The sequence below is a fragment of the Habropoda laboriosa genome, unplaced genomic scaffold, assembly GCF_001263275.1.
Source record: "Habropoda laboriosa isolate 0110345459 unplaced genomic scaffold, ASM126327v1 scaffold124, whole genome shotgun sequence".
NCBI lineage: Eukaryota > Metazoa > Arthropoda > Insecta > Hymenoptera > Apidae > Habropoda > Habropoda laboriosa.
The window spans coordinates 1,148,643-1,170,010 of NW_017100265.1; the positions used below are offsets into that span (position 1 = coordinate 1,148,643).

Below are 21,368 nucleotides of genomic sequence, written 5' to 3' on the forward strand. Positions count from 1 at the left end.
AAATTTTTGAAAAAACTGCAATTAGTCGGAATCACGAAGAAAATAGCGAAGGTCGTTTTTACAACTTTTATATCTGAGCTCGTAATGAAAATTTAAAAAATACGTTTTGTAGATCTATGTCAATTGTACACGTGCTGAAAATTTCATCGAAATCGGTTAATGTTTCTATGAGCTACAAACGGTTAAAGATTGTGAAAATCTGAAGCTTCATTTTTGAATTATTAACGAAAACCACTGGCCAATCAGAGCGCGCGCAGAGCCCGCGCCCAGGCACGGGAGCGCAGGGTCTCATCCGCGCGCGATCGTGAACAAACGCGTACGCGTTAAAAGCGACCTTCGCTATTTTCTTCACGATTCCGATTAATTGCAGTTTTTTCAAAAATTTATACAAACGTCGGAATGACGGCAAAACACCATTTCTCTAAGCCTTATAAAAATAGCGGTGCAAAGTCGAATTTTTTTGACAGCGATCGATAACCGAGAAGTCACGCGTACGCGTCGTTCACGATAGCGCGCGGGTAAATCTCTGTTCGCCCGCCCCTGAGCGCGGGAGCTACGGGCGTTGTGATTGGCCAGTGTTTTTCGTTAATAATTCGAAAACGAAGCTTCAAACTACATTTTGGACAAGGAAAAAGTTGTTCAGAGTCACCCCAGCAACCCCCCATTTCCGGATCTTCGAAGAGTTACGGGACACCCTGTATGTATATGTGTATATAGTAAAAGTTCTGTTTTAATTAAAAATAAAATTGATTCAATAATCGAACATATTAATACCATCAATTTAAGGATTTATACGTCATTGAAAATAAATATTGATAATTTAAATTAAATTACGATCGTGATAATAATCATTCGTACTTTTGGAGACCCTAGGCGAAACATCATTAACGAGACCTCAAAAGAACAAGTCTATTTCAGTATAATTAAATTCACACACATTTTTTTTCAAGCTTATTGAAAATAAAACTCGAAATTTCCACAATAACTCGTTTCAGTAAAACAAAAATATCCTTATTTGCGAGGAGTAAGGTTTTAAAATATGGCTCCACAGAGATCGAGAAGCCTCAGCTCGCCCCTGATGCACCTTACAGTAAACACGGCTCTGCTCGCAAACTAATTATTTCGATAACGCCATAACCTAAAAATCGTAACCTAAAAAAAGCTACGCCTCGTACAAGAAGGGGGAAGAACCTAACGTGAGATAAGAGAAAAATCGAAATCACGAATACGCATATATACTTGTTGCTCCGTAACATCTACCTCGATACGCATCAGAGCAGGTATAATAACCGGGCATCGTAGGCGCGCTCGGACCGACGTGACTGGCGCATAATAAACAGCGGGCAAACAGTGGAAAGCAAACAAACAAGGAGGTCCGCGGATGGTGGTGAAGGCGAACTGGAGCTGAAACAGACGTGAACAGACACAAATTGCAAGGCAAACAGAACGAATTGTCCGTGGAACGGGCAGGAGAAGAGGAGAGAGGGTGGAACTTGATAACTTAAAATCGCGTTCGAACATCGTTCCACAGATGCATGCATGCACGCACGCACACGATATGTACACTCTTCGTCCGGTACGGCGTATCGGTCGGTAATCAACGCGAAAGGTTAAAGGTGCTGTTCAGGGTGTCGTGTGAATGTACGCGGGTCCACGTGAGCGCAGGTGTGATCGTAGCTTTAACACGAGTGGGTGGCCCGGAGGGTGGCTTATCGACCAGGATACGAAGCTCCGGAGAAGCTCAGTATTCGCGGGACCACCACCCCGTCGAAACGATCTCTCGACTGAGCGGGATACAATAGTACACGGTGCTTCGCGTTGGTACAGTTCTATTTCGCTCGTCCAGCTCAATGTGCCGTTTGTCGTCGTGAGAATAAGCCCTTCTCCCAAGTAATCGGCGTTCTCCTTCGCGAATCGACGCAGCGTTTCTTCACGGAGGCTCGTCGAGGAAGCAATCAGCAAAGTAAGTCTTCTCTCTTCACACCGTTTGATACGACTCCCCCGTTCCTCCGTTTCACTCGGATTCTCTCTCTCTCTCTCTCTCTCTCTCTCTCTTTCTCTATGGCACCGACGACCGCGATGCTTCTTCGTCCTGTGTGTCGAGAGTAACTGAATTTATTAGCAAGTCACCCAGGGGAATTGAACCTGGGAATGTCGAAGTACTCGTTTGAGTTTCAAACCCACGGGGGAGAGACGAAGTTTGCGGTGATTGGTGAGGAGTGGACAACGTAAATACCAGGCGTCTTCCAACTTCCGCGATATTTCCGTGGTGCTTGTGGAGAAAGATGGACACTCGAGATGGGGAAAATTGGGAAAAGTGCGGTTCTCGTTAGAAATTCATTTGAGAGATAGTACGGTTCGTTTGGTAAATTCGTTTGTTATGGTGGTCGGTGTAAGTGTTGTGTATACATATATATCTTAGAACGCAGCTGGGTTTCGGATAATTCGCAAGTTGACGGAGGAGAAGTGTGATTTTAATATCGATCGATCGTCAATTTTTAACCGATCGACTCTTTTCCGTCAATTTTGCCGCCCATTTTCGCTACAGTCAAATGACCCAGTTGACGATCGAGTACTCATCGTGGATACGTGAGATATTGCCCGACGACCTGCGGTGACCCATTTATCGATTCTCGAGATTTTAATGAACTATTTCTACGATTGTTTTCATCGCGTTCACCCCTGCGCATCTCGTGCAGTGTTACCACCGCCAATCGCCCGTCTCTCCTCTTCGTTGCTCGTCTCGTCAAAGTGAAGATCCCCTTTGTTCCGAACCCAATTTAACCAACCTAACCTAACCTTAACGAATCTCCTTCGAACACATTCAAACACCTTTCCGTCTTATCGTCGTACACTTTTTCTGGTCATCTTTGCCTAGATCTCGTTCAGTAGGTCAGACATCTCGGAAAAGAAGGTTCTCTGTAGCGCCAGAGAAATCGCGTTGTTCGCTACTTTTCCGGTTCCCCGTGATCTACAGAGGCGAGAGGGACGCGTATATTAAAATTACTCTACAAATAGATACCCGCTATGTTAAAGCAAAGAGTACATTGACCTCGATTACCGAATCTATCGAGGCGAAATATAGTTATACGCGGCTGGAACCGAGCCAGGCGAAGTTGCAACTGCATTTAGTGCGACTGGCAGCCGTGAGTCAACGTACGAGGAATCCCCTTTTCGTCGTCGACGTATCCATAAATCAATGTTATTCAACGTTCGCGACGATCTCCGGGTCTTTCGTACGGTCGATAATTAGGTCTTCGTGAGAATCAGACAGAAACGTTCGATTCCGTTTCGCGCGAGCCACGACGAGAAGAAATTATGCGCGAGGAAACCGAACGAGTCCTCGAGCTTTAAAGATAATCAGATTTGCCATCGTTGGAAAGGTAGGCAATCGAAATAAGGGAAAATTAAAAGGAAGAAACGGATCAATGGAATATTTATGTAAACTTCAGGGGCACGTTGAAGCTATTAATTGGTTCGTGAATCAGCTATAGACGATCGGAAAAATTCGAACAATTCTGATCTACCCGAAGAAATATGTAAAACGATTGATCATGAAGAATTGGAGGAACTTTCTGTTCGAAGGGAAATTTCGAATAATTGTTGTAAGATGTATTGGCGAGGATGTTAAAGGGGTGTATATGTGGCTAATAATTAGAGTAAATCGATGAAGGAAAGGTCAAGTGTTGAAGGAATTTCGTTGAATTGAATTTAGAGGCAATGGCTGGTGAATGATTTTCTGGTGATCGTCGGGGAACGCTTATTTTCACGCAGTGCACTGGACACCCCTGTAGATTGGTACCTTCCGCGAAAGGGTGAACCACCTTGATGTCGTGCCACCTTCGATAAAACTAACTTGCATGCACCATGCGAAGGAGCGTATTTGCATAAATACTTCCCAAGCTATTTTCTTTTATCGTTCAGACTACACCTTCCACGGTTCGTTCAATTAGACAGTTGGTAAAAATCAGCGGTCCTTTAACCAATCTTCTCAAGTGAGAAAATCTCGAGGAATTCTTCGGAACACCACCAATCGCGATTTTTTTTTTAAGAATTTCTGATTTGCGAATCAAAACCGAAGGATCTGTTGAAAGCAACGTGACACACAAGCTCGTTGCGTATTACTCCGTAAAACCGAAATTAGTCGCACAGCGTGGACGCGTGTGGTGGCTGTTTATAACGGTGAACAATCTGTTTACTAATTTTTGCTCTCGAAACTAGCTAGCGTGTCCCGTTAATCCAATTCCGTGAATCGATAATTCTTCCATGCATGAAATAGATTATCGATCGTCCTCTAATTATTTACGTTCTAGGGCCAGGGACTGGATCCTGCGAAAAAAAAAAAGAGAGAGAGAACCTTTCTAAATGCGAAACTTTTTCTTTCTCCCCCTTGACACGGATCGTCTGTTCGTTTACCAACAAACCGTATTAAATATGAGAATTCACCACGAACCTATCCAGAAATCGAACGAGAAACACCGCCTCCAATTATTTAAACCCCTATCTCGCTTTGCATATCGCATATGCGAAATATCCAATCCGATATGTATACATACACCCGTTTGGACCTAAATTTCACAAGTAGACCAACCAGAGAAAGATCATCCTTTTTACTCAACTAGTTCGTTTCCGTGAAACGAACCAAAAAAAGTGGAGCGAATCGGAGGCGCGGAGAAAACAGACGAGTCCACTGTGCGCTCGCGTAACGTGCACACATATTAATCCAACGTATATTTCCCTGTTTCCTTTTTCTTCGACACGTCCCTCTGCTAAAAGAGAAGGGTTGGAGAGAGAAAGAGAGAATCTCGCGAGCTTTTGGCAGAAATCCAAGACGGACCGGAGCGGAGTACTGGTTGCACATTCGGTGTGTCTATAGCCATTCCACTCTCGTCGGTGCACATGCAGCTGCAGCCATGACACCAGGAATCAGGCCACTGTCCCACTTTACGCCTTTCCGAGCAATAAAGGTTACCCCTTCGCTCGTCGTGCACGTAACCGAGTCGTTGCGAAACTTGTACGATTCCGGCTGGAAAAGCAAGATGTTGGGACCGGTATTTCACCCCGGGTCGGATGATCGAAGACGGTTAGACAGGTGGAAAAATACGGGTTCGCGGGCAGTTTGATGACAATCGCGGCGGCCTTGGAACTTCGTTTACAAACCACCGCGTTACCCCCGCTGCGAAAAGCTCGCGCGATCATTGACGAGGTCCTCTTGAACGTTCAGCCTTGAAAGTTCTCCGCGCCGCGAATCTAGGTTCCACCAGAATCGGCACACTCTTACGGTTTCTTTTGTAGCCTCTTTTTTAATTGTTCTACGCTGTACCCGAGATCCCGGCGCAGCGGTATTTTGCGAGTATTAGAAAGTTTGTTGGTGAGAAATTTATTCGCGGATATATGTAATATCGCCTGTGGTTTGGGTTTTTGAAAATTTTTGGATAATTTGCTTGAGTATTCTCTCGATAAAAATGGTTTGTTAGAGTAACGATTGGTTGGATTAGTAAAATCTCTGTTGCGAGGAATTTTGGGCTCCTCAGCTTGAGTGAAAAAAAAATTTCATCAACGATGCACAAAATAATAGGTACATCGTTGTGTTAAAAATTTGAACAGTGACTTTCTAAAGAATTTTTAAAATTTTTACACTTTTCACGACGTACCTTAATTTTGGTATACAGTTTCTCTTTTACAAAATGTTTCAGGAACATTTTCACAGATCAGTTAGATTAGTAAAATTTCTGAAAAAATGTGGTATTATAAAAATCGGTTTCTATTGCAACTGTACGTCGCTTTGGTATAACTAAATTTCGAAAATGATTATTCGAACAATTTCAGTCACGAAAGTCTGATTTAATGATACAGTAAAAATTGTTCAAGTCGTTCGTTAATATCGTTTATTTCATTTCATATGTTCGCCGGATACGAGACAATTCAAGTCCACTCAGAAAAAGCATAAATTTGAAAAAAACCGAATGCTTTTCAAATAACTTTATATTCCTTCGATTTTTTTTTTTAATTAATACGAAAACAGAAGAATAAAGCGACACGATAACTATGTAGGTTAGCCAGTATAACAGCGGTTGAAGCTTTCTGTTCAAACAGAAGCAGAACAATAGGAGGGAATTCAATAATTGGACGATTCACGAATAAAGTAGTAGCTTTTCGCTCAAACGTATGAGTAAACAGATCAGAATTGTAGAATATTCGGTCCTGTGACTCCTTTCTGTCTGTCCAACCTCCGCCTGAAATTCGTATGCAGTTGAATACCCTGGGCTGTACAACGTACAGCAACACAGCTCGTGCACGTTGAATCGCGTGTCGTTCATCTTTCGTCCTTCGTGAACGTAACCGTGGGCACGCGAGACCGTGTTTATCATTATCACGTGCAGAATTATTCTTTTATAAGGGTAACGATGAAATACGACGTTCTTGCCGGCCAGTCTATCACACAGGTAAAGGAATTCCACTTTCGACAATTCATTGTTACCGCAAAGACTAAAAGCTATCAACAATCCTTGAACTTAAGTGAAATATGCGCGATTTACTTTGAACAATTTCGAAGGGAAGATCTAGCGTATTTAAGTTTTCACGTAATTCCAAAATGACGAATTTAGAAATTACTCAAGGACTCCGTTTCTTTCATATATTATATTACAATTCGAAACGAGTGGGAGAGATTCTTTGTGTCTCCCTTTAAGACAAAACACACCTAACCCTTTGATAGTGAGATTCATAGCACAGATATGTGAAAGGAGTTCTATACCTCTTACTGCAATTTTTCTAAAGTATTGTAAAATCAGAGTACTGAGTTATCGAGTATCTTTCGAATCACTGGATCTCAGTTTCCCATGAAAAATACAAGATCTACATACGAAATCGTTTAAAACACAGAATTTATTCTTGAAGAGCAAGAAACGAGGAGATATACACGAAGCAGTGTTAAAAAGATCATCTAAAATTGTCAAGAAATTCCAGCGAAAGGATAACCTTAAGAAAAATGTATCTGGTTTTTCTTGTATCGATCCGACGACGAAAACTGGATCAGCTGAATCATCGACGAAGATGATGGAAGCGTTGGTGGGTTAGAAGTTGAAACGTGCTCTCTGTGGCCGTGCTAATTTCAACGCAACCGGTCGATTCCGAAAGGAAATCAAGGAGGACGCCAAAAACGGGTCTGCAATAGTTTTCCAGCCGTGCAGCTGCACCCTGTGCAAGCTCTGCTGTTCGATAACCGAGGTGCAACGGCCGTCGGCCCCAAGAGCGTATCTAGGCCACCGGCACCAGCATTTCCACCACCACCAGCACCACCATCAATATCATTGCTACTGCTACAACCATCGCGAGCCATCGTGCATTAATACTACAATATTGTTGTTGTTGCTGTTCGTTATACGAGCCACTCACAAGCCAAAATGATTAACTCCATTTTTTTTTTCATATTCTTCCATTTTTGGTATCAACGCACATGCTTGGTGCTTAATGTTTCATAGATAAAAGAAATTTCAGGAATTTTGTTCGATGGAATTAGGTTATGTTAGGTTTGGCCAAAGTGGTTAACTCCATTTTTTCATATTCTTCCAATTTCAGTATCGAAGAACATGTTTGGTGCTTAATTTTTCATAAATAAATCAAATTTCAGGAATTTTGTTCGATGGAGTTAGGTTATGTTAGGTTTGGCCAAAGTGGTTAACTCCATTTTTTCATATTCTTCCAATTTCAGTATCGAAGAACATGTTTGGTGCTTAATTTTTCATAAATAAATCAAATTTCAGGAATTTTGTTCGATGGAGTTAGGTTATGTTAGGTTTGGCCAAAGTGGTTAACTCCATTTTTTCATATTCTTCCAATTTCAGTATCGAAGAACATGTTTGGTGCTTAATTTTTCATAAATAAATCAAATTTCAGGAATTTTGTTCGATGGAGTTAGGTTATGTTAGGTTTGGCCAAAGTGGTTAACTCCATTTTTTCATATTCTTCCAATTTCAGTATCGAAGAACATGTTTGGTGCTTAATTTTTCATAAATAAATCAAATTTCAGGAATTTTATTTGATAGAGTAAGATTAGAATAGGTATGGCTTCTGAGTGGCTCGTACGTGTATAAGGTCCAGCAAAAAGAGCTAATCTGATCTGTTTAAGGCATATGTAAGATTTACATTTTTTTTTATTAAAGGTAATAGGTTTAGTTAAATGAATTTATTCTATGAAAAATTATCGTACAGTCTGATGTAACAGAATCCTTGCTGGAATATGTTTATTCTTAGTGTAAAAGCTTTTACCTAACGAAACCGTCAGATCTTTTTGCTGTACCACACGGTCGAATCAGGGAACCACATTTTTTGGTTAATGACAGGAACGAAGCAAATAGGATGTAAGGATTGGACGAGATAATTGATGAAATTTAATCGAACTATTAAACGAATCGAGCTTTCCGAAATTATTTTAAATTGGAAATCGTTTTAGGAATTTCGTGCAATTAGGCTGTTAATTTTGAAAGAATTTAGAGAAGTAAATTGAATGTGAAGATTGAACGAACAGTGCGTGTGCAATATGAAAGTACTTTTTATTACAGTTAAATGTTTTTAAATAATTTGAAAAAATTGTGTCGTTGAAAATTCAACCCGCATAATTTTCATATGAAATCTGTGAAATTTCAGTAACAACCATTGTGCAAGATATCGCAAAATACGCTCGTAATTATCCTTGCCAATAAGTTAACAATATTCCCGTCGTCAATCGATGCGAAAGGTCACTACTATTTTTTATCGGACAAGTGCACTTTGAAAATATTACGGGGCCAAAGTTACGCGTGTTTTGTACTGTAAAATTCACTTTGCATGAGTTTGTGTGCAACAGAAGCGACCTAATTCTAAATTCTTCAAGTATACACATTTCCAAAGACAAAAAACCCTACAATTTCGGCGAGATCGAGTCTACCGCAAAATTTATTCGTTTCCCATTTCAAAAAATTTTCCAATTTCCATGAGAAAAAAAAAGAGAATCCGATCGAATTAAAAACGAGTACAATAAAAATTCTTAAACGGCGCTGCTCGACGCGCCATTGAACATTGGCAAACTGAAAAGGTAACACTGTAAGCTTCAAAGGAATTCCAGCAAATCCAATTTCCCTGTATCAATCGCAGAAAGTACATCATAAAAAGAAACTAGGCGAAGCTTCCATAGGAAGACGTTTAAAGCTGTGCCAAGGACACGATCATTAGTCGCACTAGAGACACAAGTTTCCATTTAACATCGGACCTTCTCGCACACCACCACCGCCTTGTCATCGATCGCCTGGAGGAAAAAGCAGAAGAAGAAGAATTATAGAAGACAGCGATCTCGAGTTTCGCCGGTATACAGTGGAAGGACAACGGATTGCCACATGTTGAGCGAACAATAAGAACAGCTCTGTCGTGGAAACGCGACACGCTCGGTTTCTTTGTCGTGCAAACGCGTTAGAAAAAGGGATGTCCGCGGCCGATCGGGAAATTAAAGCCAAGGACAGGCTGCAACCTATCTTTGAGATCGAACAACCAGTGGGGAGGGTCGCGTTATTACTGTTTTATCGTCAAGCTGTGGCGGCGGCTTGGGGGCTTCCCCTTGTTTTCCCGAGTCGACACCGGCCGACAGTTAATACTGGATGTTACTCGAGCACCGGGGAAAGTTCCGTAAGGACGTCAGCTTGAAACGTGAACTTAGGAAACGAAGGATCGTTCTCGACGTCGATAGGCGATTTCAGTAGACATACACGCGTAATCCTCGTTACACAGGCTTGTTGAAAACTTTACGGTATGGTTATCTACACGCGTGCCGAAGGATGAAAAATTCGGAATTGTAAGATTTGTCGAAGCGGTACAGGATATCTTGCCAATTCTTTTATACAGGGTGGGCCACTTAATTTTCTTCTCTAGCTATGGCGGGACGAGAAAATTTTTATACGTAATTGAAATGGTTTCGAAGGGTGAATAATTTTTTCGATCGAAAGAAGTTTCACGTTTGATTTAAAATTTTAGAGTCCAAGGTCGTTTTATGGTCACATCGATATTTGCTACAGTTAAAAGGAATATGTACATTCGTGTAAAAAAATATAGGTGATGTTGAAAAAATTGGCAAAATTTGTTTTTCAAAAAAATTTTCTCGTTGGCACTTCCTTGTGTATTCCACAACGTCTTCAAAATAATGCTAATGTTGCGATCATAACAGTAATTTACTTTGAGCACACGTGCGCGGTGCAAGTACAGCTTTTACGGTGCAAGAGCGTAATGTGAAATTCTTCATGAGAATACTTGTGGATGTGAAAATTCTTCACAAACGTGAACTCCCGCATTTCTATAGAAAAACGATGAAGCTATTTGTGCGTGCAAATTCGTAGGAAAAAGTTAGAAATTAAATCTACGTTCCGATGAAAATTCATCGTTACTAGACATCGATCTTCAAATTGACCAATATTTAAATACCCCGAAGTAAAGAAAAAGGAATTTCGAACTGACCTTTTACTTTCTCTATTAGTCCGAAGCAATACTAATACCGAGAATATAAAAGTGATCCACTTTTTCGAGCTCGTATAAGCGATTTACAGGGAAAGGACCACAGATAGATTTCTCTCAACAGTTCGGAGTTCACGCGACACCCACGTTCCCCACGAAAAGATATTTAAATTACAAAAGTTTGCGCGGTGCAATTAAAAGTGTATCGCAATCAACGAGAAATTGTTCATTATCGATCGAACGGTTTCGCTTCGTTCACTTCACACTTGTATTTTCTTTTCATCATCGTCATCATCCTCTGTCGATTATTCCAAGGGACAATTGATATCCGGTTTATCATATTTTCAATTAACCATCGACGAGTATCGATTCGAAGAATAACCAACTTTTTTCTCGTGTGTCCCTGTTTTTAAAGATGATTACGGCGTTGCCAGTGCCCTCGGTGAAGGTCTTCCACAAAACTTATTACCAGGAAAAAGGATCCAGGATAGCGAGCAGTCAACCTGGAAGCCCTTTAGCTGAAAGTGAAGCGGTCCTGGCGCTAGTTGACAAAGAACCACCAGAATATTACTTTTGTGGCAAGGTAAGAAGTAACGAATGAATAAATAGTACAGTTTCAGGAAATAGTTCAATGTAAAATTGCTAAATTAAGTGTTACGTATAAAACGTGAGAAAAATCAACGATTTTCTGAACGGTAATATTTGTTAAATACCTAAATATCGAACTTGGCATAGTTAAATGTCGAATTAGATAATTAACACAAATGTGGAAAATTGCAAGAGGCAAATTTAGCGTCTAAAATTCTCGGAAATTACAATTACACTGAAAGGACAGGAATAAAGTTTTAAAATATGAAAACTTACTGAAATGACTAATTGTTTAAAATAATAACTACAAAGGGACAATATCGCTTTGAACACGTGTTAACTGATTAAATATAAAAGTGAAGAAGTGAATCACATGATACAACAATTTAGTTCATTCGGTATATATTTTCGTATTAATATTCGTGTAATTAAGAAATTGGCAAACTTCGTTTGTAATCTCGATTGACTGAAGCCACTTCTAACGTTGGTCTTCCTGTACAACTGCCGCTGGCTGCTCCTTCGATTTGCTTTCGACCACTTCAGAATGCAAATATAATTTGCACACACAAAGTTTATGCTTATGAAAGACGTAAATTTCCTCGGAAATTGTTACACTTCTTACCAACCGTTTATACTAAGATCGTTCATCATTTCTTGATCGATCTGAAATAAACTATGTGTAGAGGCACGTTTCCAAGCTGAGCTCTCGAAGTTGGCGAATTACGTAAAACTGGGGTGGTTAGTCATTGACGAAAAACAGCGTTTGTGCATTGTTGCAAAATTTTCCACGAAGAAAACTGGAACGCGATCTCGATAAACGACGAAGTACGCAAATGTGCATTGTCCGCGATTCTCTAGAACGCTGTAAATTCCTTTGGCAATTATCTTGATTTGCTTTTGTGTCAAACATTTCTCGCTTTGCCCAACAATCACACTTCACTGCAGTCGGCAAAAACTTTTCAATCTACTCAAGTGCGCTCTTTCGATGGTCGTACGTGTTCAAGAAACGATCGCTAATACTTCTGCTACTGCTGACGCAACGTTTCATCTCTTGATCCAAATGTTCCATACCTTCTCGACGTCTGTGTGGGATGTTACGTATTTTCACATAATATTGTAGCTTTTTCTTTCTACGCTAAAAAACATTGATGAAGAATGTATGTATATTTTTTTTTATTTGTTTATTTTAAGTCATCAATCTCTAAGTTGGGTTATTTGTACATGCAGAAACAGTATTTACAGTTTTTGAAGATTGGTATTTTTGTAAGAATTTTAGTAGCTGTTGTATTTTTTGGAGGCAATCTTGGAGGCAATCTTGCAATTTCTATAAAGAATGCGTATTATTGCAATGAAAACAAAAACAAAGAAAAATACCTGTTCCTGTGAAAACGAAATTTTTCGTTTTAGAAAGTCTAAATAGAACAGTCTTCATTATTAAGATCTATTTTCAATATACTTATTGTATATTTCACATATCCTTCGCATATTTTGGTATACTTCTACATATTATACTTTCATATTTCACACACTTTGACATAATGTATTTTAAGTGCACAAACGTCCACGGTCCAATTGTGATTAATTAATAAATAAAAACAGAGATCCTTAATTATCAATACTGTGATAGATAAATATTGATTTATATTGTACCGAAATATTATTTTTCTTTCTAGTAAATTTTCACGAATCAAAGATTTACAATTAATTAATACAACATACATTCCTGTGCAACTAATCTCGAATATTACTTCCACGAAATATTCACTTGTCAACGTGGAATTCTTTACAACGAAGTTTATAAATTTAACTCGTATCGCGTTATGAAAAAAAGATTCCCTTGTAATTTTCCCTGAAAAAAAATCAATCGTATAAAATCAATACTTAAGAACGACGTGAAAAAAATCTACCAGCAGAGGAAATTATGTAGTATTATTTATCAGATCCCGCCGGATCTCTTCATAAATAGAATTTCTGGACTAAATTCGGTTAAAAAAAAAAAAGGAAAAAAATGGCGAACGTGATCCGCGTGCGAACACGTGAACTTAAAGCTAGTGAAACGCGCTCGGAAGTAAACTCGCGGGAAAGAAGGAGGCTACGAGGAGCCGCTTATGAATTTCAAATGATTTCTACTTGAGATTTCGAAGGGAAATTACCTGCGAATGCGAAACTTTCGGCCGTTCAGACGGTTCCAACGAATTCGCCGGGATTAACATTTTTTATTGCTCGCGGGAAACTGGGTTAAGAAAAGGACTGTCAGTGAAACGCGCAGGACACAAAGGATCGGTGAAATTTTTCACGAATTTATAAAGAAGCCGGACACGATGTTAAGTCGAGGCAAATTGCTCGCGAACACGGAACTTGAAAATGTAATGTACATGTACGAAAGGTGCGTCGAATTCGATGATGTCCTTCGTTACTCTTGGAAAATTGGGCTTAGATTGTAGGTAGACTGATTCGGGGTAAATTGAGAGGGAGGAAAGGATTAAATTTGGAACAATCAAATTTTGACGAATTTCTAGATAATATTTAATTTTTATGTAAAGGTAAAATACGAATCATTTTCACTAATAATTCTTAAAGTGTCTAAGTGATTTTTCTAAATACTTTTCACACGATATCACATAGATTTACACTTTGTACAGGTAAAATGATTTTAAAATTATCTTGATTTCAGAAAATTGTATTTTTTCGAAGACTTAAATTATTTCTAAGATTCGACGATACGCAGGGTGTCTCTGAACTAGTGGTACAACGTGAAATAGGGTAAATCTACGTGAAAAATATTTTTTTCTATTTATTGAATTAATTACAATCAATTCTGACAGAGATTTCTAAGTAATTTAGGTTAGCGTGTTACAGTGACATGAAAAGTAACTGTCACAAGAGGTTATTTACAATTTAGCTTATAACGTATTATATTACACGAAAAAATAAGTCGAAAACGTAGAGTAACATTTTTCTATACGAAGCTCCATACTTGAATAAATCAATGTTGAAGATTCGTCGAGTGCGCGTGTACTTACGCATAATCTCACTTACGCCTACGTTTAACGCATATCAGTGCAAAACTGTGTTTCTGTTTGGGTTTATCCCTCCATAAAAAAAGAAAATAATAAATGAAACTTTTTATAATATTGATCATAAGCAATGTTAGCAATATTTTACAAGAAGATTGAAAACTGGTGCGTTAGTTGGGGAAATAGCATTAATCACTGACAAACAGCATAAATAACTGCTCAATAAGTATAAAAATAACGATTTATACGTACACGCGCAAAGAAGCCAAGAGGAATTTAACATAATAGATATATTACAGTGGCAAGGTCCGTTATTTTCTACCATACTCCGAAAGGTGAAGGTTGAAAGAAAGAGTTAGAGCAAGCATAATCTACGAAGTAACCATGTAGATGAAATTTTAACTTTAAAATCCCCTAATTCTTGGTCCGTTTCTAATTTCGTGTCTCGTAATTCGTATTTTATTTCGACGATCTTTCCTCTGTAACAAAACTTCACCTAATTTCTGTAATACTAAAAGATGTGGTCGTTTCACTTTTTCGAAATTTTTGAAAATTTAGAATTAAATACTTCTCTTCCTTTCGAGAATTTAGTTGAACTGAATACTAAGAATTTTGATTGCTGTCTTGTTAAATTTCACGTCGCATAAACTCAATAATACCGAAAAAATTAGCTTTTAAATTGCACAGAAGGTCGTAAATTTTCTTAGAAAGTATTTCACAATTTTTAACAGTATCGTTTAAAATTCCACGAAATTTGATATTCGTAATTTTTAATAAATTAACTTTACCGTTATCCGTTAAATTGCAACGAAATTTCGGTATCGATAGACTCGGCAACAACAAAAGGAGAGGTTGTAAATTTCCCGGTAAAACACGCATCGTTGCGATTGTTATTCTAAGGAAGGCACATCTCGTAGCTCTCTGGTTATCATTTAAATAAACAGAGAGCGTTCGAACCATGCAATAAATCACGAACTAACTACAATTCGAGGGAGCTTTAATTAAAGATTCATTCGTCGAATCCTTTAATTGGCGTTTTCAACAATTATCAATCCTGCCGAATCCCATTAAGTAAACAAAATTCAAACGAAAACGAACCGATCGACAATATATTCTCGAAAATAGTGTACCAACTGTATACATATTTCCACGAACAGAACATTAAACGTACATTTTGGGAAACTTGCGATTCTTTGTTTGCCGTTAGGTTTTCCCGAAATTTCACTGAACACAGGTCGAAAACGGGAGAAAGATCGAAACGTGAATTTCGCTGAAACTACCTCAAAATTCGGTGTTGACTCTTACACAGCGTGAATCACCTAACGCGGTCACTTTGGATCATTTTATTATCAATAAGCCGATCCAAATTTTTTTCATATCGAAGAGACCTTCAACGTTACGATAGATTTCTTCAAAATTTCCGAAGTCACCTTCAGTTCTTCTGGCTGCAATTTAACGGCCATTGAAACGAATTCAAAAACGGTTCGACAAAAATTCAAGATTAAAGACCTCTGAACCGTATCATGCGGTAGAAAAAAATTTCGATCGATCCACTAACGGCAGAATAATGAAAGGTGATGAAAGGACACCCGATACTCGGATCCGCGGGAGTCGATGAAATCTTGCGGAGTAGCGGAGAAGCTGCGAATTAACCGCGAATTTTCCTTCGCATAATTATTCGCTGGAAAACTGGATGACTGCTCGTCGCGGTCGCCTGGCAAATTACCATCGTGGAAATGGAATATTTCCGCGGCGTGGAGATTGTGACGTCATTGAAAACTCGTAGGCGTTCTGTGGAAGCGGTCTGTAACTACACGATAAAGCACGCGGCCTCTCCTGTTTAGAATTTATTTTCGATCCTCACCTCCCTCCGGTTATCTTCACAGAGCAATTTTTATGGACATCCTTCCCCGACAATCGACACTAAATTTAGTTACACTTTTTTTTTTTACACGTAAACGACGATCTTCTTCTTCATTGTTGACACAGCTTTCGGGATAATAATAGGGCGGCGTTCCGGCGATCTAGTATTTTTATTGTTGTAAGAAAGTTCGTGCGGTACAGCACAATGTAAATCACTGTCGATTATTGGGTGAAAATGTGGCGTTTTCATCGCTTACGGTTCAATCAGAGTTGATAGACACGCAGTGAAAATAAAAAGGACAAATTAGTGCCGTTGAGAGAGTATTCCCATTTGGAAACGTCATTTTTACGCGATTTTTAGGATAAAAGATTATTAGATAGTTATAAACTAAGGGACTTGAAATTTTTCATACATATTTGTACATGTTTCAGGAGAGCACAGTGTAATTTTTGTGTAGTTTTCTTAATTATTATTTAAGTTATTACATTTTTCTCGCAGAGTGTCATTCTGAATGCATGCTGAAAGTCAAAGATAATCGTAATCTTAAAGGAAAATGCATTTTGACAAAATGACAGCCATGTTTTATCGTGCAAATTTTTATTTCTTCAGGTGATAGAAAAGAACTATTGGAAGAGATTGGTCGATTCATTGTATATGACACTTTTTTGAAATCATTGTAACTTTGTCATTTCGTCGATTTCACACATTTTCAAGGTACACGAATTTTCGACTCTTCCAAATGGGAATATGTACTTCTTTAAATTGTACAGTTGCTTCACAGGTGTGACACTATTTTATGTTCCTCGAGTAAAATGAAATTAGAAGATTTAACAAACGGTACACGAAAATTGCAATTAAAAAGGTTTTTACTGTACGTTAGATTCTAACCAGTAATTCAATTTGAATTACCAAATAAGAGAGACGTTAGGTTTTCGGTGTTTCAGTAGCTACATAATACGTATTGCGTGGTTACAAGCTAAATTTAAATCTGCTATCTAGCTGAAAATGGTGTAACTCGAGGAATTAATTAAAATCTTCAAGGTCCAGCCTTGAAACACGATGTTATCGAATATATAGTCAGGTAGATCAGAGGGGAAATACGAGGCAGAAATTTTCTCGTTTTCAATGATAAAAATCCATTTCTCTCTACTTACCTTGGAAATTCCATAGTAATTTGAGAAATCTTTCACTACGAAAGAAACGAAGTTCAACGCAAAATAATTCAGAATTTCTGAATATTTCTCAAATCGTTCGAATTCTAATCGTTGGGAATACCTCGAAGGCGATTCCCTAAGATGCATTTTCGAAACAGTTGAAATGGAATAATTTATGAAAAAAATATTATTTGTCGTAGGGAAGAAATTTATTACAGCGAAGCGTATCCTCGTGGTGCATATTATGAAATCAGTGTTTAAAGGTTAAAGTACAACGAGGCACTTGCAGCCCTTTTATCTGACTACAATACCGTCCTTTATCGTTTGAACCCCGCGTAAATATACTGACTTTTTATAGGCTCCACGCGCACTTTCAACAATTTCTCCTACGCAGTGCAATTTTGCCAAAAGTGCGTCGAAAATTAACGACGGAACACCTGCCCGTAATTGCGTGATTTCATTAATGACAAAATTTCGAAATATGTTATACACCTTGAAACGTAAAGTTTCGGCATTGTGTTCCGTTTTGAGTTCTCAGTTGCGAGGCATTTCAAGAATTGTGTTTCTAATTAAGTCGGTTCACTTCTGTACAACGTAGTAGAAACAATGTTTGCTTTCGCGTCACGCTATATATAAAGGAGGTTCCTCCTTCAAACTTGAACCTCGCGTTTAGTAAATTCGTAGCTCATTAACGGTAGCTGGCACAACGTTAAACGAAGTTTTCCTTTTCAGATAATGCATATTCCAAATGTACGAAGAATTATTTAAATTAAAAAAAAAAAAGAAACGTCTTTGTTCTTCGAAATTATTTTCGAAGTTAAGAATGATTGCTTCAACAACAAAGCAAGACGATAAAACGTGAAATCTTATTGTTCATCGATATTCTTGTTTCAGTGCAATTTTACTTTGAAAAATACGAGCTGCGAGCAGTTTAACTATACGAACTTCGCAAAAACTATAACGATACCAAGCAACTCCATATTAATTAAAAGGTGTACATAAAAGCTGTACTTAAAAAAGGAGGTTATTTCAACAATAAAACACGAATACAACAGCAGTCACATGAAATAATTGAAAAAGAACAATATCTAGTAATTAATTTTCATAAAATTATACGTTTCGAACCCATTCGTGATAATATCAAATTTATGGTATCAGGTCATCCCGTATGTAACGCATATATTTTCCTCTTCTCAAGAAAAGAATCAATCCTCGATAGATTTCTCTCTCATTTCTCACAGCAGCGTCTTATTTGTCCACCAATTTTATCGCTCGTTCTCTTCAAAGACGTTCTCGATTTTTCGGAAATACTGCTTACCGGGTGACCTGATAATTAGCGCAAAGTGTGAACGATGAGGCTGATTATCGATTGAAGTTCTCTTTTTCTTTTTTTTTTTTTTTTCATCTTTTCGAAGGTCAATTCTTTACACGTGGTAGTTGGATCGTTGCTGCTTGGTGCTGTGGTGCTGGTGGTAGGCCTGGTGCAGCTTGCACCCGGAGCAGAAGCTGCACAAAACTCGACCGCCCTTATTGTCGTCGGGTGCAGTTTGCTGGTGGTCGGTGTGTTCCTTGCGCCCCTCAGAGCTTTGTGCATCAAGAAACAAAAGGCTGCCCAGAAGGATGGTACACATCAAAGAAGTGTTACCAGCATAGACATGCTACTGGCACAGCACAGGTGACGACCCTTTTCTTTAATCGTTTAATAATTGAAACAACATGAACAATGATGCGAGCAAATATGTTCGATTTATTCATTTATTCATGGAGTTTTTTATTCCTTTGTTTTAAGCGAGCTGGTGTTTCGCGGTAGATAAACGCGTTCGCTAGGTAAAAATCGATACCACTTCTTTTTCATTATTTAGCTGATGAATGAATGTAATAAAATTTAAATAATCCGCACGTAAAATACAACAAAGTTACCTGATCGTGTTTGTTCCTTTTTTTTTCTCTCTCTCTCTCTAGTATAGATTAAATATACACAATGGAACTTTCAAGAATGCCAATCTAATTTTACAAGTCTATTAAGAAAATAATGTAGATGACATTATTTAGAATGTTAGAAGAATTTGTGAAATAGCATAGATACTGCCTGTCAATTGATAAGTAGAAAGTTAGTTTGTTCTTAATCACAACCCTTTGTCCACGTTCCAGAAAGAAAAGAAAATAGGAGAACAAATGAAAATTCCTGAAATGTCAAAACCACAGTTCCTAATTTTTTTTCGAACGAAATTCTGAAAATTCCAATTAAAAATCGATACGAAAGAACGAAAGCAAACAGTATATATAAAAAAAAAAAAAGAAGATGTACATAGAGAATACGAATAATAACATCGCGTAAATTTCTTCTGTAAGCAGAGACTTCACGGTTCTGACGCCAGACGAACTGGAGGACCTCGTTGGCCGGCCCACCTCTGCCCTGGAGAACAAAATCCGCAAACAGGGCCACAATACCTAGGTACTGTCGGCCTCGAAGAAGGCCCATCCATCGTCACCACCGTGCTCGAACACGCCATCATCATCGACGTCACCAGGAACTAGTTCATCCATTCTCTACACGCATCGTTACGACTCTCGTGAACACAGTCTTGTTTAAAATGACAAAAAAAAAAGAAAGAAGGAAAGAAGGAATCTGACGTACCGTCAGCCTGATTTCTTTTTTTGTCTTCTTCTTCTTAGAAAGAATCAAATTTTCGACTATTGTGCACGCGGCAAGAGCAGCTCTTTCTTTCTACGAAGATTGCACGCTTGCCTTTAGCAGCGCTTGAGTACAAGCGGAATCCCTATGGCGAACGAGTGAAATGTCACGGGTGTGTAACAAGAACGATCACGTTTGCTCTTTCAGTTGTTAAACGCACTGGCGTATCGAATATCGCGCCTGCTGCCACACACTGTTCGAGTTTCTTTTTCCGATTGATTGGACCGCTGTTGCTTCGTCTTGCAACGGACGGGTCCAATTGTTTCGAAAAGGAAAACGCGGAAGGAGATCGTTCGGAAAGAAAATCGTGGTGAACGAAAAAGAAAAAAACAAACCCGATGACGTGATTAGAAGAGATATCGACTGAAGATGTTGGAAGTTTAAAAAAAAAAAACTACGGAAGAAATACAACGTATAGGTGAATAATAATTAATGATCTATTGGACGAACAATTATTTCCGATCGTGACATTTTCTTCGCAATATCGACTGGATCGATCAGAGTGGTCGCTAAACGGGAGTTTTCATTGGCGAGACATTCTTGAGAAAGCGAGCGAAAGGGATTGAATTCGCGTAAAAGTGAAGCAAAAAGGGACCTAATAATCGGCTGCCTTCCTTTAATCATTATTCAAATCCCCTCCCCTCGATTTTCACTTTAGGATCTTTCTTTATTGAGCACGTGTAGCAGACGTTTCTTTTGTTCGAGAGCAAAAGCACATCTGCCTGTTTGCTCGTGAACGATCCTGTACCGAATATTTTAGTAAAATCGTGTAATACGTTAAACATAGTCAGTCCCGTGATCGATTCGTTGGCTCGAAAATCGTCGAGAACAGCGAAACACAGACCGTGTTTATGATTTTACGTTTCTACTCGGTCTTTAGACAAGTTACTTATCGTTAGATAATGGTAAAAAAAAAAAAAAAAGAGTAACGTTTCGATATAGTGAAATCGACTCGTACGCGCGTGATTCTTAAAAAGGGAGAGACTACCTTTTGTTGTACTCGTTCAAGACTGTACTAAACGACGAAATCAGTCGTACCACGAGCAGGCAGAACGACAATGTTCGTCGTCGAAGGGGTCTAAGCTTGTTTGTCCGTGAAATAAATCTGCGTTCGAAGAATCCTTCAGCAGGGAGGGGGGAGAAAGATCGGTTGAAAATTTTGCTGCAGACGGTAAATAATCGAATTGTCGTGAGAAACACCCTAAAGGCTGCTTCATCGGCTAACGACCACTGGAAGCTTTCGATTCTTCAGGACACCGTTTAACATAAGAGACCAAAAAAGCAATTTCGTTCGAGACTTCATTGTGTTCAAATCGCCAAGATACAAGTCTGACTCTCAAGTACGTTAACCCTTTAAAACGTTATTAAAAATAGATCGATCGGTCGATGTGCCGCGGACGAGAAAAAAAGAACAAAAACAAGTTGTATATCGTAAAATTTTTTGTATGAGAAAATTTAGATTAATTACGGCACTTGAATTACATTCATTGCAACCACACACATTTTATCGAGGGAGAGAAAACAGCGACGAAGCAAAAAAGAAAAAAAGAGGAGGGGAGGAGAAAAGAATG

The 21,368-nt window shown here is 38.7% G+C and overlaps 1 protein-coding gene across 1 annotated transcript; it reads left to right on the top strand.

Moving 5' to 3' along the window:
• The first annotated feature begins 1,902 nt into the window (after positions 1-1,902).
• On the top strand, positions 1,903-19,655 carry LOC108573171. Its single transcript, XM_017935559.1, has 4 exons — positions 1,903-1,963; positions 10,895-11,062; positions 18,518-18,777; positions 19,458-19,655. The coding sequence occupies exons 2-4, from the start codon at positions 10,895-10,897 to the stop codon at positions 19,555-19,557; spliced, it is 528 nt and encodes a 175-aa protein (XP_017791048.1). The 5' UTR covers positions 1,903-1,963; the 3' UTR covers positions 19,558-19,655.
• Positions 19,656-21,368: the final 1,713 nt, after the last annotated feature.